Source organism: Delphinapterus leucas, chromosome 18, assembly GCF_059928025.1.
Source record: "Delphinapterus leucas isolate spDelLeu-1000000601 "Yukka" chromosome 18, BTC_Dleu_Yukka2, whole genome shotgun sequence".
NCBI classification, from domain to species: Eukaryota; Metazoa; Chordata; class Mammalia; order Artiodactyla; family Monodontidae; genus Delphinapterus; species Delphinapterus leucas.
In genome coordinates, this window is record NC_143146.1 from 72,640,190 (window position 1) to 72,652,770 (window position 12,581).

Genomic DNA, 12,581 nt, shown 5'->3' on the forward strand with positions numbered 1-12,581 from the left:
TTCCTCCACGGGGCCCTGCCTGGGCGGAGGCTGCTGCGGGGACTGCTTCCCGGGACCCGACGGTGCCCACTCACACCCGGTCTCTGCCCTCGGCCCCGCAGGCTTCTTCATCTACTTTGGCTATGGTCTCTGGCACAGCGAGGAGGCGTCCCTGGCCGCCGACCCAGCAAGGACTCCTGACGGTCACTTGGACCATTGCAAGTGACGCACAGCCCTGCCCCCAAGGCCCCGGCAGCACCTCGCTCCCCCTGCGCATGCACGGGACCCGCCCGCACCCAGAGAGCACAGAGCCGCGACGGGGCGGCCCGCTGGGCCCGTCACCTGGCAGCTCCCAGCTGGGGCCACGGGGCCGAGGCTGCCCACCTGCCTCTGAGCCTCTCTCTGAGCAAGACAGCAGCCCTTCTCCTCGCCGGTCGGGCGCCCCTGCTGCTGCGGCCTTGGGCAGATTGGAGGTCACCTCCTCTCATCACCTGAGCGGTCCGGCCTCCCTTCCAGGGACTGTGCTGGACACTCCAGTCCCCGCCTCCCCGCCCAGCCCCGAACAGCCGCCCCAGATGCCAGCCGAGCACCGCGACACGGTCTGTCCCCAGCTGTGCCGCCCCCAGCCTGAGGACAGCGGTTTAGTTTACTTAGGAAGGAAAACTAGACGGTCTCCTTCTCCTGCTTCTGCTGAGCTGCCTCCGGAGGGGCCTGAGGACTGTGACCCCCCCCCCCTCCTTCCAGGCAGGGGCTCCGGCCCCCCTCGCACACTGCACACTCGGGCCACGGGACCGGGCTCTGCGCGGGGCCAGGGCGGTGGCCACTCCACCCGGACTTCCTGCGGCCACCAGCTGTCCAGGCCCCGGGCCGGTTCCTGCTGCTCTGGCGCCTCTCAGCGCTGGCCGAGTCCTGAGTGACTGGAATGTGACACTATTTCTGGAGGACCCGCCTCGAGTGAGCCGAGCCGAGAACAGTGCTTTCTGTGGTCCTGGCTCCTCCCTGCGCCCTCCTCTGCCGCCCGGAGGTCGGTTTCTTGGGTCTCACGGTCTCCGAGGCCGGCGTCCGCTCGTCCTGAGTGACGGCGTGGCCCTCCAGCTGCTTCTGGCCGCTCTTGTGTCTTATCCTCGCGTGGAGTCCTCCTGTCTGCCGCTGTGAGTCAGTCACTCCACTGAATTCAGCAGGCACTTAACAGTGGCGCGGCGCACGGCGATGATTACCCCGAATTGTCCAGGGTGCGGGGTCTGCACGTGACACGGTTTGGGGTCACGTCACTGTGCCTCTCGTGTGGCGTGCAGACGCTGCGGGTTTGTGTGCGGGTCGGTGACCCTGCCCCGCACCCCTGCCTCGGTGTCCGTGTGTCTCTGTGCACGCGGCGCTCCCTCCCGAGGCCCTGGGGACACTTCTGGTAGCCGGGCCAAGTCTTCCTTCCCGAGAGAGAGTAGTTCAGTAGACGGAAGGGCCTGTGTTGGCAGGTGAGGGGCAGGCGTGTTGGACTCCACGGGAAGTGTAAACGCTGCTTTTGAAGCTTCGCTCCCCATATCCTCTCCCTCTGGCCTTTGTCACAAACCTGGTAGAAAGAAGCCTGATGAACTGATGGCACTTGGCTTTTCTCCCTCTGCCCCAGAAAGTTCTTGGAGGAAAATGCAAGAATGAGTGAAGCAGCCAGTTGGCAGGGTCGGCCTTCGTTCTAGGCTCTGGTGGCCACTCTGGTCGCTCGTGGAAGCTTTATTCTCAGTGTCACTTGTGAATCTTCCAGCGGGAGGGTTGTAAGAGCCCAAAGCTTGGATTTCCAAAGAAAGGTATTTAATTTATGTAGCTTGGTGCTTAGCACGACATCGTGATAAATAGTAACGTGTTTTGTGCGGTTTGGTGTCTGCCGTCCTCTGGGGCCTCTTAGCCGTTGGTTTGCATGATGTGTCTGCTGTTTTTCCACAGAGGCAGAGAGCGCGAGGGAGAGAGGGTGTCCCAGAAAGGTGGCAGGTTGAGGTGTTCTTTCTCTTTTTCGTTCTGGCTGACATTTCCCCGTGTGACGCCCCCCAGCAGACGGCACGACTGACGCTTCAGCCAGCAGCGCTCGTGGCTCTCCAGCCAAGAAGGTGTGTCTCAGCATCTCACGGGGCGAGCGCGTCCTGACACGTGGTCCCGTTCCTCACCCAGAGCCGCGAGGCGCCGCGCAGAAGGGCAGTGGCTGCCTTGAGAAGCCCCCCGCTCTCCCTCCCGGAAAGAGCACCTGGGGTCCCGGGACGGGCGGGGCCTGTTGAGAGCGGGTCTTCATGCCGTTGCCGAGGGTTTTCTCTTCTGTGCGTGGGGCGGTGCTGCCAGGAATGGTGTTTGGCGGCGCCTCCGAAGTCAGTGGGCCTTCTGATCACACCCCTCCTTCCTGGCCCTGAGCTGGACACGCGCACAAACACGTACACACAGAGACCTGCCAGACAGACACACGGACACAGACACACGGCCAAAAGTAACTGCCGGAAGTGCCCGACGGTTTCACATCCCAGCCCCTCCCGCACTCGGTTCCACGGCTTGGCTACGTTTTCCTGCAGAGTCAGAAGTTCCACATTTCCAGTGACGCGCCCCTCGGGGGATACCGTGTCTCCTTTTATCTGTGCACCAGCCCCAAACGGTCACATTGGAAAGACCCGCTTGTGATGGGGAAGCGCCCCTTCCTGCCGCCCGCGGCCCCCTCTCTGCGTGTCCACGGCCTTGTGAAAACCCACGCGGGGTCCCCGGGACCTGTGCCAAAGAAAGAGTGAGGGGCGCGGGGTCTCCGGAGAGGCAGTGGGCCCCGAGCCACCCCCCGCCCCGGGGGGGGGGCATGGGGGCCTCGGGCAGGAGCTCAAGCTTCCGCACGGCCCCCAGCTCACCTGCTCACATCTCCTCTGCCCGACTTTGGGCCGGCTTTGCCTTTACAAACCCAGAGGGCCGCGGGACGGAGCATCTTTCCAGGCCGACTTGGAGAAGCTGCAGAGTTTACACTGTCGTCAGGGTCACTTGCGTCTCCCCCACGCTGGGTTTTGTTCCGTTGAGTCCGTGTCCATCAGGTGGTCGGCTTCCTGGTTCCGTGTAGTTTGGACACCACAGGCCTTGCCCTGCCGTGTCCACTGGCAACTGCAGCACTGCGGAGGCTTCTGTGCCCACCCGGAGCCCCCGGGCCCGCGGCACTCCCTCCTCCACCTCTGACACATCTGTTCACACCTGGGAGGGGCGCGGGCCCAGCAGGAGCCTCGCTAAGTGTTTGCTGTGCTTTGTGCATGGCGTCAGGGGGGCGGACGGCGGGAGGCAGCGGGGGGAGGTGGGGGGGGGGAACCGGGCTGTACCTGGCCTTCTCTCCTCCACCTCGTCCTCCGGGCAGGCAGGGTGAGTTGACAGGTCTTGCCGTCCCGCCTAGGATGGCGTCTAGCCTGACGTTGTAGGCAGAGCTGTCAGCATCGGGTGTGTGGACACGTCTCCTAACGGCCCCACCCAGACTGTCGGCGAGCCCACGGGCATTTGAGGGGGCCTCGTTGCTGGAGAAAAGCTGCCTGGCTTCATGCTGGGACCTGTCTTTCCTGACCTGGATGCCCCGCTTTGACACATGAAGAGCCGCTTGTTCTGTTGGCACCCGAGAACCAGCCCCGTGGAGACAGGAGGGAGGGGACTTGGTGCCAGGCCCGGTGGCCCGAGTGTTGTAGGATGGATGGAGAGGCATGGCCGGCGTGAGCACACTCTGGGCGCAGGCGTGTGACGCTTGTGTGAGTTAACTTCAGACGGAACTAAATATATGTTGTGCGTAATTGTTAGGTGTAATTTAAAATGCATCTGTTTGCCTTGGTAATGAGAGTATTGTATGTAAGGCTCCTTAGGGAGAGCAAGATGTACATTTTATCAGACTCTTGTGGACTTTTTTGGGTAATGAAATGCTTTATTGGTCCAGTGGTGCAAGAAGCTACATACATTCTGTATCTCGTCATCGTAGTTACAATACCTAATGGGAGGTTAAGGCAGAAAAAAAAAACTCAACTGACCTTCCCGTTCATCACTATGGCCCAGTCTTTCTGTGCCCGCTGCTTCGCTGGCTGGCAGTGCTCTTCCAAGAGGGGTGTGGACTGGCCAAGGGTCTCAGGGCGCAGTTCTCCGGAGCCCCCCCTGGCCCACCCTGTAAATGTGTTGAACTGCTGAAAACCCCCGTGAGATAAAAGACCTTGGCTTGAAGTCCAAATGGGATTTCTCCAGAGTCAGGGAGGAGGGCTGGGGAGATGCATTCAGACTTTGTTAAATTATTAACAAGGTATATGATTTTGTGTTTCTTGATGACAAACTTTTTAAGTTTGGGACTTATTTTCCCATTGGAGAAGTTATATATTTAAGATAAGTTTCCTGCTTACGTCGTGCCTTTCAGCATTGATGGGTCTAAGGAGCACAAAGGGTGATGGTCTTCTTGAGGGTTGGTTTATAATCAAACCTGAAGAGCTGTGGTTTCTTCAGTACACTCTTTCTTCTACTGAACGTGGAGCCATTATTGAGAGAATTGTGTGTTTTTTATTATGTAAATTGTATAATATTTTTGCTTGTTTGATGTTCTATTTTTCTAATAGTTTTCTTATAGTTTCTTATAATTGTGATACTAGATTTAGATTCTGACACTAACTGCAAATCAGATTGGCCTCTGCTGGTCCCCCCCCCCCCTCCGTTTTTATTTTAAGGACAAGAGTAGATGTTGTCCATCTCCTTTAAAAAATGTGAACCTCTGCTCTGTATCCCAGTTTTGCTGGACAACACTGTGCATTGATACCGTACTTCATGTTGTAAAGTCAGGCTATTTCGTGGTACATCCTCTCATGCTTCCGCAAATCCTAATAAATTCCGTCTATGGCCTGGGCGTGCTCAGTGTGATCTCAGGAATTCCGGCAGCTCTGGGGGGCGGAGGGGGTGGGTGCCCCGGGGTGGGTGCCCCGCAGGGAGTTCAGATCCTGCTCTTTGCTTCTTGAGAATCTGCCTGCTTCCCCACAACCGGAAGGATGTCGCGTTGCCTCGTTCTCCTTCAGCCGTTTGGTGGAGATCCTCATTCCGGCTTTAGCGCCTCGGCCAGGGAACCCCTCGACCCTCATTTAGGATCCTCTGATGCTGTCTCCCCACCTTGCACTCTTTTCCGGACTTGGCTTGGGTTTGGGCCCAGAGGTCTTCCTGCCAGTGGGTCTGCGGGGCATGACGCTGCTCGTTTGCAGAAGGACTTGGGTGTCAGTGCAGCAAACCCCTCTGCCTTGGGCACTGGCCTTGTGTTGCCCGCCACACGCCCGCCACCCATCTGGAGGGTGGGGTGCGCGCAGGAGCGGGAGGGTATGGGGAGGGCTGTAGCTCTTCTCATAATCCTTGATCTCTCACCACCGCCCGCCCCGCTTGAGAAAGGAAGCGCTTTCTTACGCAGGAGGCACACTCAGTCAAGGGGGCCTGAATTCCCAGGCCCTGAGGCTTGGCGTGAACACCCTGGGAGGTCTGCTGCCGGCCCCGCACGCTCAGCATCAGGGACGTGAGGGGCATCTGTGGGCCGCTTGGTGAACCACCCACCAGGCCTGGACCGCGTGGACGCTTTCCCTCCTTTTCCCCAGGGCTCTGCGGGGACGAACGCAGGCAGGGTGCCCCTTCCTGCCCTCAGCCGCCCCGCCCTCCCCCGCCCCCAAGGCGATCTGTGACAACTGTCAGGCGCCCGTGAGCCCAGACCCCGACTTGTAGACGGGCCGGCTTCCCCGAGCGCCCCCGAGCAAGTCTTCCCGGGAGCCCGCCTCGGCGCGGTGCGGCCAGTCCCGTGGCGCCACACTGCCACCTAGCGGCCGGGCGCCTGAAGCGCCCCCGCCAGGCTTCCGGGCAGTTTCCTAGGAAACCCTGACGGGGGTGGGAGGGGTGGGGGGGGGCGGAGGCCTGGGGGTGGGGAGTTACCTGGAGCACAAGTTGGTGATGAAACACGTCTGGTGAGTCAGACGGACAGCCCAGCCTCCGCAGCGGGGAGGAATCTCACGGACTCCTCGGGGGGGTGCTGTTCAGCCACCAGACGGCCGGGAGGGCGGGGACACCTCCCCGGGGTAGCCCTGTCCGCCCCTCTTCCAAGGGGCATCGTTTCGCTTTACTGTATAAGCCTGTCCACCAAGCCATAAATACGGTCAGAAAAAATGCGATGTGAGAGAGGCTTCGGGAATAAAGCAGGTGGTACGTCCGCTGATGACGTGAGCTCTGGCCTCCTTCGCATCACCGATCCGCGGGCACTCAGGACTGAGGTGCGGAGCCGGGAGAAGCTGCGCGGTCGGACTTTCCCACGGACGCTTTACATCTTTACTCCTTGAAGCCGTGCGGTTACTTGTTGAGCGTCTGCTAACGCAGCCCCTGCTACGTGGATTCGGGTGCAGTTGAAACAGACAGCAGCAGCTGAGCCTGTCCGGGTTGTCTGTGGGGAGGGACCCGGGCATCCCGCAGGGACGGGAGGGCCCAGCTTAGGCTGCACAGCACTTTATCCCGCGTGGTCCTGTCTCTGGAAAACTCGCCCAGACTTGGTGAGGGAGGCAAATTCGCCTGCATGTCCCCCATGCTGAGGGGGAAGGAACAGAGCTGGGCGTTCAAGAAACCCGAGGTGTCCTGCTTTTGTTTTTAAAGAGGTTTGAGAAAAGCAGACAGGTTCAAAAAAAAAAAAAAAAAAATTTAGCAAACTTAAGCGAATGAGCTCTAGCCTGTGATAGTGGTGGTGACTGTTTAGAGCATTTGACCCAAACTCCCCAGCGGGCAGGACCCTGCCTCTTGCCTACAAGGGATGCAGGGATGCGATGCGAGGGTGCCCGTTCCCGGATGCAGCCACGGAGTGAGAAGAGCCTCCAGCAGCGGGTGGGACGCCCTGCCCCCCCGACTTCTACCTGAGCTTCGCTCTCCTCACTCCTTCCAGCCTCGCAGGCAGGGAGAGCCGGCCGTGGCCTCCCTTGGCACAGCGGGGACCGAGCGCTGACTTCAAAAGGCTCTCTGCCACGGCAAGACAGCTGTGCGGGACACAGCTCTCCACGGATGCGAGGCCCCTCCACCCTGGTTTCCTCCGTGGGCCGGGCGCCAGCGCCCCTCTGTTAAGCGGCTGTGCTGACGGCGAGGACAATGCAGGGTGGGTACGATAAAAGGTGGTGGCACAAGACGCCAGAAGAAACGAACAGGTTGGGACGGGTTGACAAGCAGATCATGAATAGCAGCCATCGCCAATAACCTGGACACGTGGGTGACCCAGGGGGTCCGGCAGTGGTGCCGGCGGGTCCGGAGTAACTCAAGGGGCTTTATCACCTGCCAAGGGGCTCCTGTCCGGCAGTGGTTCGGGAGGGCAGAGTGGCTGGAGTCTCCGGAGGTCCCTCCAGACCCCACAGGGAACCAGCCTGCGACCCCAGGCAGGCAGGCCCCGAGGCTGAAGGCCCTGGTGGGGGAAGTGAGCGTGTTTAGGTTCAGGGCGTGGCCTGGCCCCCGAGAACCCCGAGGGCATGAGAAAGCGTGTGACAAGGCAGTGCTATGACCACGGGCCCCCAAGCCGGGTGGGCCTTTTCCCAGTGCTCTGAGAGGAGAGCTCTGTGACCAGCCAGGTGCAAAGGGACGGGCTTGAGGACAGACCGAGCTCACTCTGGGGTAGAAGCAATAGGTCCACGTCTGAATTCGACTCTGACGGTGAGGGGACTGGCCTCAATCTCGTGTCCTTTTTCCAACCTCCTCCAACCCACCCGGGCCTCCCCAGGACGGGGGAGACGGAGCAGAGCCGCTGAGCCCCCAAAGCCTGGGCAAGGCTGCTGAAGGATCCGGGCTGGAAGACGGGTGCGGGGATCCTGAGTCCGCCGAGAAGGCGGGGGGAAGACTCAGTGACGGCCAGCCGGCGCACACACACAAGGGGAGCCCGGCCTTCTGACCTCCCTGCCTGACCCCACCGGACCTCCTGCAGCCTGGGAGGGCCAGGCCAACGGTCACATCAAGTGCATGTCACAGAGGTCCCTCAGGTTCATTTTAATATGCTTCAAACACAAATCGGCAACACAGAACCCGCAGGGGCCGTAAGAGGAACGAGCGACCCCATTCAGATGGCCACCAGGTGTCCCACCCCGCCAGAACCTCGCCGGGTGTGTGCTGGGCGGCGGGAGGGCAGGGCGCCGACGGGGGTCCCACGCGCCAGGAAGAGGTTGGTGCAGTTTCGCGGGTCTGTGAGTGGCAGGCGGGGAGGCTGCGGCATCTCCGCGTGGCAGCAGCTCTGGCCTGGGAGGTGGACGCCAGGGAGACAGAGGTCCAAGTCCTAACAGTGTGGGGGCTGGAGAGGCACAGAAGGGGCCCGGTGGCCGCCACCCCTCGTGTTCTGGGATAGGAGCCGTATATGATGGGCGTCCATGACAGGGAAATGAAGCCAGGGCAAGGTGGGAATTAGCTCAAGTACCCAAGGTCAGGGCTGGTTAGAGCCACGCTCTAGTCACCTGGTGAGGGATTACTTCGTTCTAACACCACTACAACTTTGACTGCAATAGGCTAACACACTGTGGACCACATTCTAACATAACACTGATATCTGTATTGCTGCGTAACTGCATTTAGCAAGTGCGGTTAGGGAAGCAGTTCCTAATTCAGAGGGCTGAGCTATTGTGTCTGCGGGTGGTGCCTGCTAAAAGAATAAATACTTGTGTGTTTCGTCAACGTGGCATGATCTACTCTAATGGGAGGCCCAACTCAACATCACAGCATCATGCAGAGCCACTAAAGGAAAAAAATGTTTCTTTAGTGGATACTCCTGTGTATGTCCCCAGGATGGGCGAACACCTGGAGGTTTGCTAGAAATGAGATGTACACGAGGCCAGGAAGCCCAACCTTGACTCACGCAAGGAACACAGACCAGGTCTGTCTTTACGCCGGCCACGTATTCACAGAGCAGACAGGGCTCTGGGCCAGCCAAGCCCTTCCGTGGGCCGTTTCTTCCCTGCTCTGTGGCTCTGGCCCACGAAGCAACCCTACATGAGGCCGCCCGCCTCGGGTATGCTCAGAGCCAGTCCTGTGCTCAGGACCATTTTGAGGGGCCTTAGGGAGAAAAGTGCAGGGTCTTCTTCGTCACAAACAGTGAACAAAGGCATCATTATCATCACCATATCAACTGTTGAAACCGCTTCTTTCTTTTGTGTGTCTTGCTTCTAATCGTCCACAGCACTACAGGAATACCTCTCAGGTTCTAATTCTACCGTTTCAGAGCCAAACGCCAGTCCGGAAGCCAGCCACCGCTGGCTGGCTGTTTCCCGGGCTCCTTCCTCTGTTTGGAAGAACCTCCTGGGCCAGAGATGGGACCTCTGTCAGCTGTGGCACTGCTCGATCACCCGGCAGAAAATGCACCTGGGCTTCTGGGAGGCCATGTGATGGTCTAGCACAGCTTGGAACTGATCCCCCAGGATTTCTGGAAGCCCCTGCTGGAAGCCCTGAGCTTCTCAATGTACAGGAATGAGGTTGGGTTACGGAACCAGACCGAAGGGGGGTGCCAGTGAAGTGGGGCTGAGGGTCATATTTTGGTGCGTTGCCCATTTTCAGCATCACATCAGAGTAAAGCAAACAGGATGGCAGAGTATATGCTTTCCTACCCTACGCTTAGTCAGAACACAGACCCTATTAGCGGTCTTCCTTCTTGAGGACGGAGCGTGAATGGTCTTGGCCAACTCCGAGGTCACTCTCACCCTCATCCTATAAGGTCATGTGCTTCCATATTTTCCCGAAGATGAAAGAGCTTAATGATGGATTCCAAGATGCCATTTAGGAAAACAAAAGCAGAACTTGTGTTTACGAGACTATAGATGATCCACTGTCATGAGTGACATCTGCAAAACTCCTCACCCCCTCAGGGTTTCCCACTGCTGCCCCTTATCCGCTCATGACAGAAGTATTAAACGCTGAAAACTCGCGGATGGAGTAACAGTGGCCTCACATCGCGTGGACTCTAAGAAGCTGATTGTTGCAAAGGCAGCTACCGTTCGTGAATGGCTGGTGCTTGTGTTAAACAGAGTACCACGCGGTGGCAGGTCGGAAGGCGCTTCTTCTCTGTATCTTTTTTTTTTTTTTTTCCTTTTTCTATTTTGGGTAGAAATATTCCTGGGAAGGTAGATAGAAATGCATTTTCATTTCCCAATAATTCTTAGGCACGAGTTAGAAAACTGCTGACCTTCACCAAAATATGTCAGCACTTCATGTTATAAAAAATGCAATTCAGAACCGCTGCATGTGTATATACGTATATCTAAATATACACACATATCGGTGCAGTACACAATGATTATTCAATGGATATTCAAAACGGAGCTATCTGTAACTAACCTGATATTCTGCAGTGAAAGTTCATTGCTCAAGAACAGTTGGCGTTTCTTTCTTTTGGCTCTAACTACGGTCAAACGTTTGCACATCAGACACTACCATTTACACTTTCCGAAGTGCCAGTACCAGGACAGTCTTACACGAGGATCAGAAAAGGACTCTGCCTAGGATGCAGCTATGCAGCTACTGGGCATGCGCGCAGGGTCAGTCGGGCCGGTCCATGGTCACCACTCCCTCGAGGCGGAAACCCTCGTGGACCAGGCGCCGCAGCTCGACCCGCAGCGTGGTGGCGTCATCTGGGCGTCATGCTGACTCTGGCGGGAGAGGAGGGCCCGGAGGAGGAGCCTCGGTAAACGGGGGACGTGGGGGACAGTTTAATCGGGCTGGTTGGGTCCCCCGTTTGCAGCTTCCAAAGCAGCTCTTCGTTGGTTCGGCTCAATCTTTTCTTCTCCTGTGTTTCTTTCTCCACATATTCCTGGAGGTTAGCATTCTCCTCTGACAGCTGTCTGCACGGGGAGAACAAGCAACTGTCGACCAGCAGTCACGCCGGAAGGCACTTAACCTGAGGTCTGCAAGGCCGAGGGTTGCAGGGAAAGGGGGTAGGTGGTGGGTGCCCGCGGGGAGAACAGGGTCCTGCCAGACCCCAGGGACCAAGAAGCGGGGTTGAAACGTGATTGCTACTCATCCCACCCACACATCCGTTCCCAGAGACCCTCCGCCAACACCCGATCTGCCCACAGCCCCTCTGCCCGGGTCAGGGGAGGCGCTGGGGGCCAGGGGAGAGAGCAGAAGCCGCCGGAAGAGACAGAGGGAAGTGCGGCTTGGTGTGGGACGCCCTGCCCCTGGCTCAGGCCTCCCTGGCAGCCATCACCTCTGGTCTGTGCATCTGGCCGCCTGCTGGACCGGGAGCCCTGGAGAACAGGCCCCAGAGCGGTCCTCCTCGAGTGCCCGGCACCCAGTCTGAGGCCTGGTGCGTAATGGATGCTTAGTTGATGTTTGCGGCTAATGGATGCTAAATGAAAAAGGAACCGAGGCATTCTGTGCCTCTGTCGTGACAGCAGTGGGTCTGCCCCCCCACCCCCCTTCCTGGGGCCCTCCGAGCAAGGAAGGCAGCACCAAGATGGAAGCAGTGTCCCTGGGGAGCAGCTGCATTGGCGCCTCCCCTCCCTGCTGCCCTTTGGCCAGGCCAGCTCTCCTGCCATGACCAGCTGGCCCAGCGCTGCTGCAGCAGCCGCAGGCCCCAGTGATGGAGCTCGGCGTCGGCTCACACGGTGGTTCTCTTTAGCCTAGGAACCCCCAGCTGGCAGCCTCTCCAAAACCTCCTCCAGAAATATCCCCGTCACCTCCCAGCTGTGCCCCAGGCTTTGGCTGGTGTCACTCATTTCCACCAAGGTGGGACCCACCGCTCTGCGGAGCCCGGGCATCGGCTGGGTGCTCAGAGCGGTGTGCTCTATGCTTCCCTCGGCGCGGGGAGTGCCAAGAGCCCGTGTGGGGAAGCCTCAGGGCTCGGAGGAGTGAGGATAAAAGCAGAGCGCCCCAAGGTCGAGAGCAAAGCCATCCTGTCGGCGACACATGCTTTGGAAGCTCCGACGCCCAGGCCCACCTACCTCGTGACGACGGTGTTCTGGTCAATCCTGGCTTTGAGGTCTTCATTCTGCTGTTGGAGAACTTGGATCTTTTCCTCCAGGATAATGTTCTTTTCTGCCTATAAAAGATGCAGTGTCAAGAGCTTCTCAGCAAGGCCCTATGGATAGATGGCAGACCAATGCCCTTGGCTTCTGGGCTTTGGAACATTATCAAGAACAGTGTTTTCCAAACCGCAGTTTGCAATGCATTAGTCGGCTGTAAAATCAGGTTAGAGGGACGTGACCAGCATTTCTTTTTTAAACAAAACAGAATAGAAAATACCAGAGTGCACCGTGTGTAGTAAAAGTATTGTTGTATATATTTTAGATACAGTATATATTTCCCTTTTAGATATATTATGTGTGTGTATATATTAGTGTATATAGTGGATTGTATGTATTGTATATATAGAACTTATGTGTGTGCCTATACTGGATTCCTATGTAGAATATATTTCTCATAGCGAGTGTCCCCAGACCCCTGCCATTGTCAGAAATGAGCCGTGAGCACCACCTGGACCCCGTTTGGCTGATGGGGCCCCCGGTTCTTCCCATCAGGCCGTCTGCCCTGCATTGGCATCTCTGAGGCCTGTGTGCATTCTACGACATTCTGAATTAATGGAGGGCTGGAAATGCAAACAGCATGGACACACTCTTTTCCGT

The 12,581-nt window shown here is 58.0% G+C and overlaps 2 protein-coding genes across 4 annotated transcripts in view; one reads left to right on the forward strand and one right to left on the reverse strand.

The window, feature by feature from the left end:
- The window catches only part of SLC7A1 (solute carrier family 7 member 1), a 55,317-nt gene that overhangs the window by 34,269 nt on the left and 8,467 nt on the right, over window positions 1-12,581 (forward strand). Inside the window, exon 13 of one of the 2 annotated variants that reach the window (XM_022574574.3) lies at window positions 102-4,840. The exons of the other annotated variant lie outside the window; for it this stretch is intronic. Coding sequence (XP_022430282.1) covers window positions 102-205 — 104 coding nt within the window. The 3' untranslated portion in view covers window positions 206-4,840. Of the gene's footprint in view, window positions 1-101; window positions 4,841-12,581 lie in introns of those variants that run through there. 2 annotated transcript variants of the gene reach the window in all.
- MTUS2 (microtubule associated scaffold protein 2) overlaps window positions 7,248-12,581 on the reverse strand; it is a 492,284-nt gene continuing 486,950 nt past the window's right edge. For both annotated transcript variants that reach the window (XM_022574568.3, XM_022574570.3), the window contains 2 exons: window positions 11,901-11,998; window positions 7,248-10,799 (listed from right to left, as the gene is read on the reverse strand). In XM_022574568.3, the coding sequence (XP_022430276.3) occupies window positions 10,586-10,799; window positions 11,901-11,998 (312 nt within the window). In that variant the 3' untranslated portion in view covers window positions 7,248-10,585. The remainder of the gene's footprint in view (window positions 10,800-11,900; window positions 11,999-12,581) is intronic.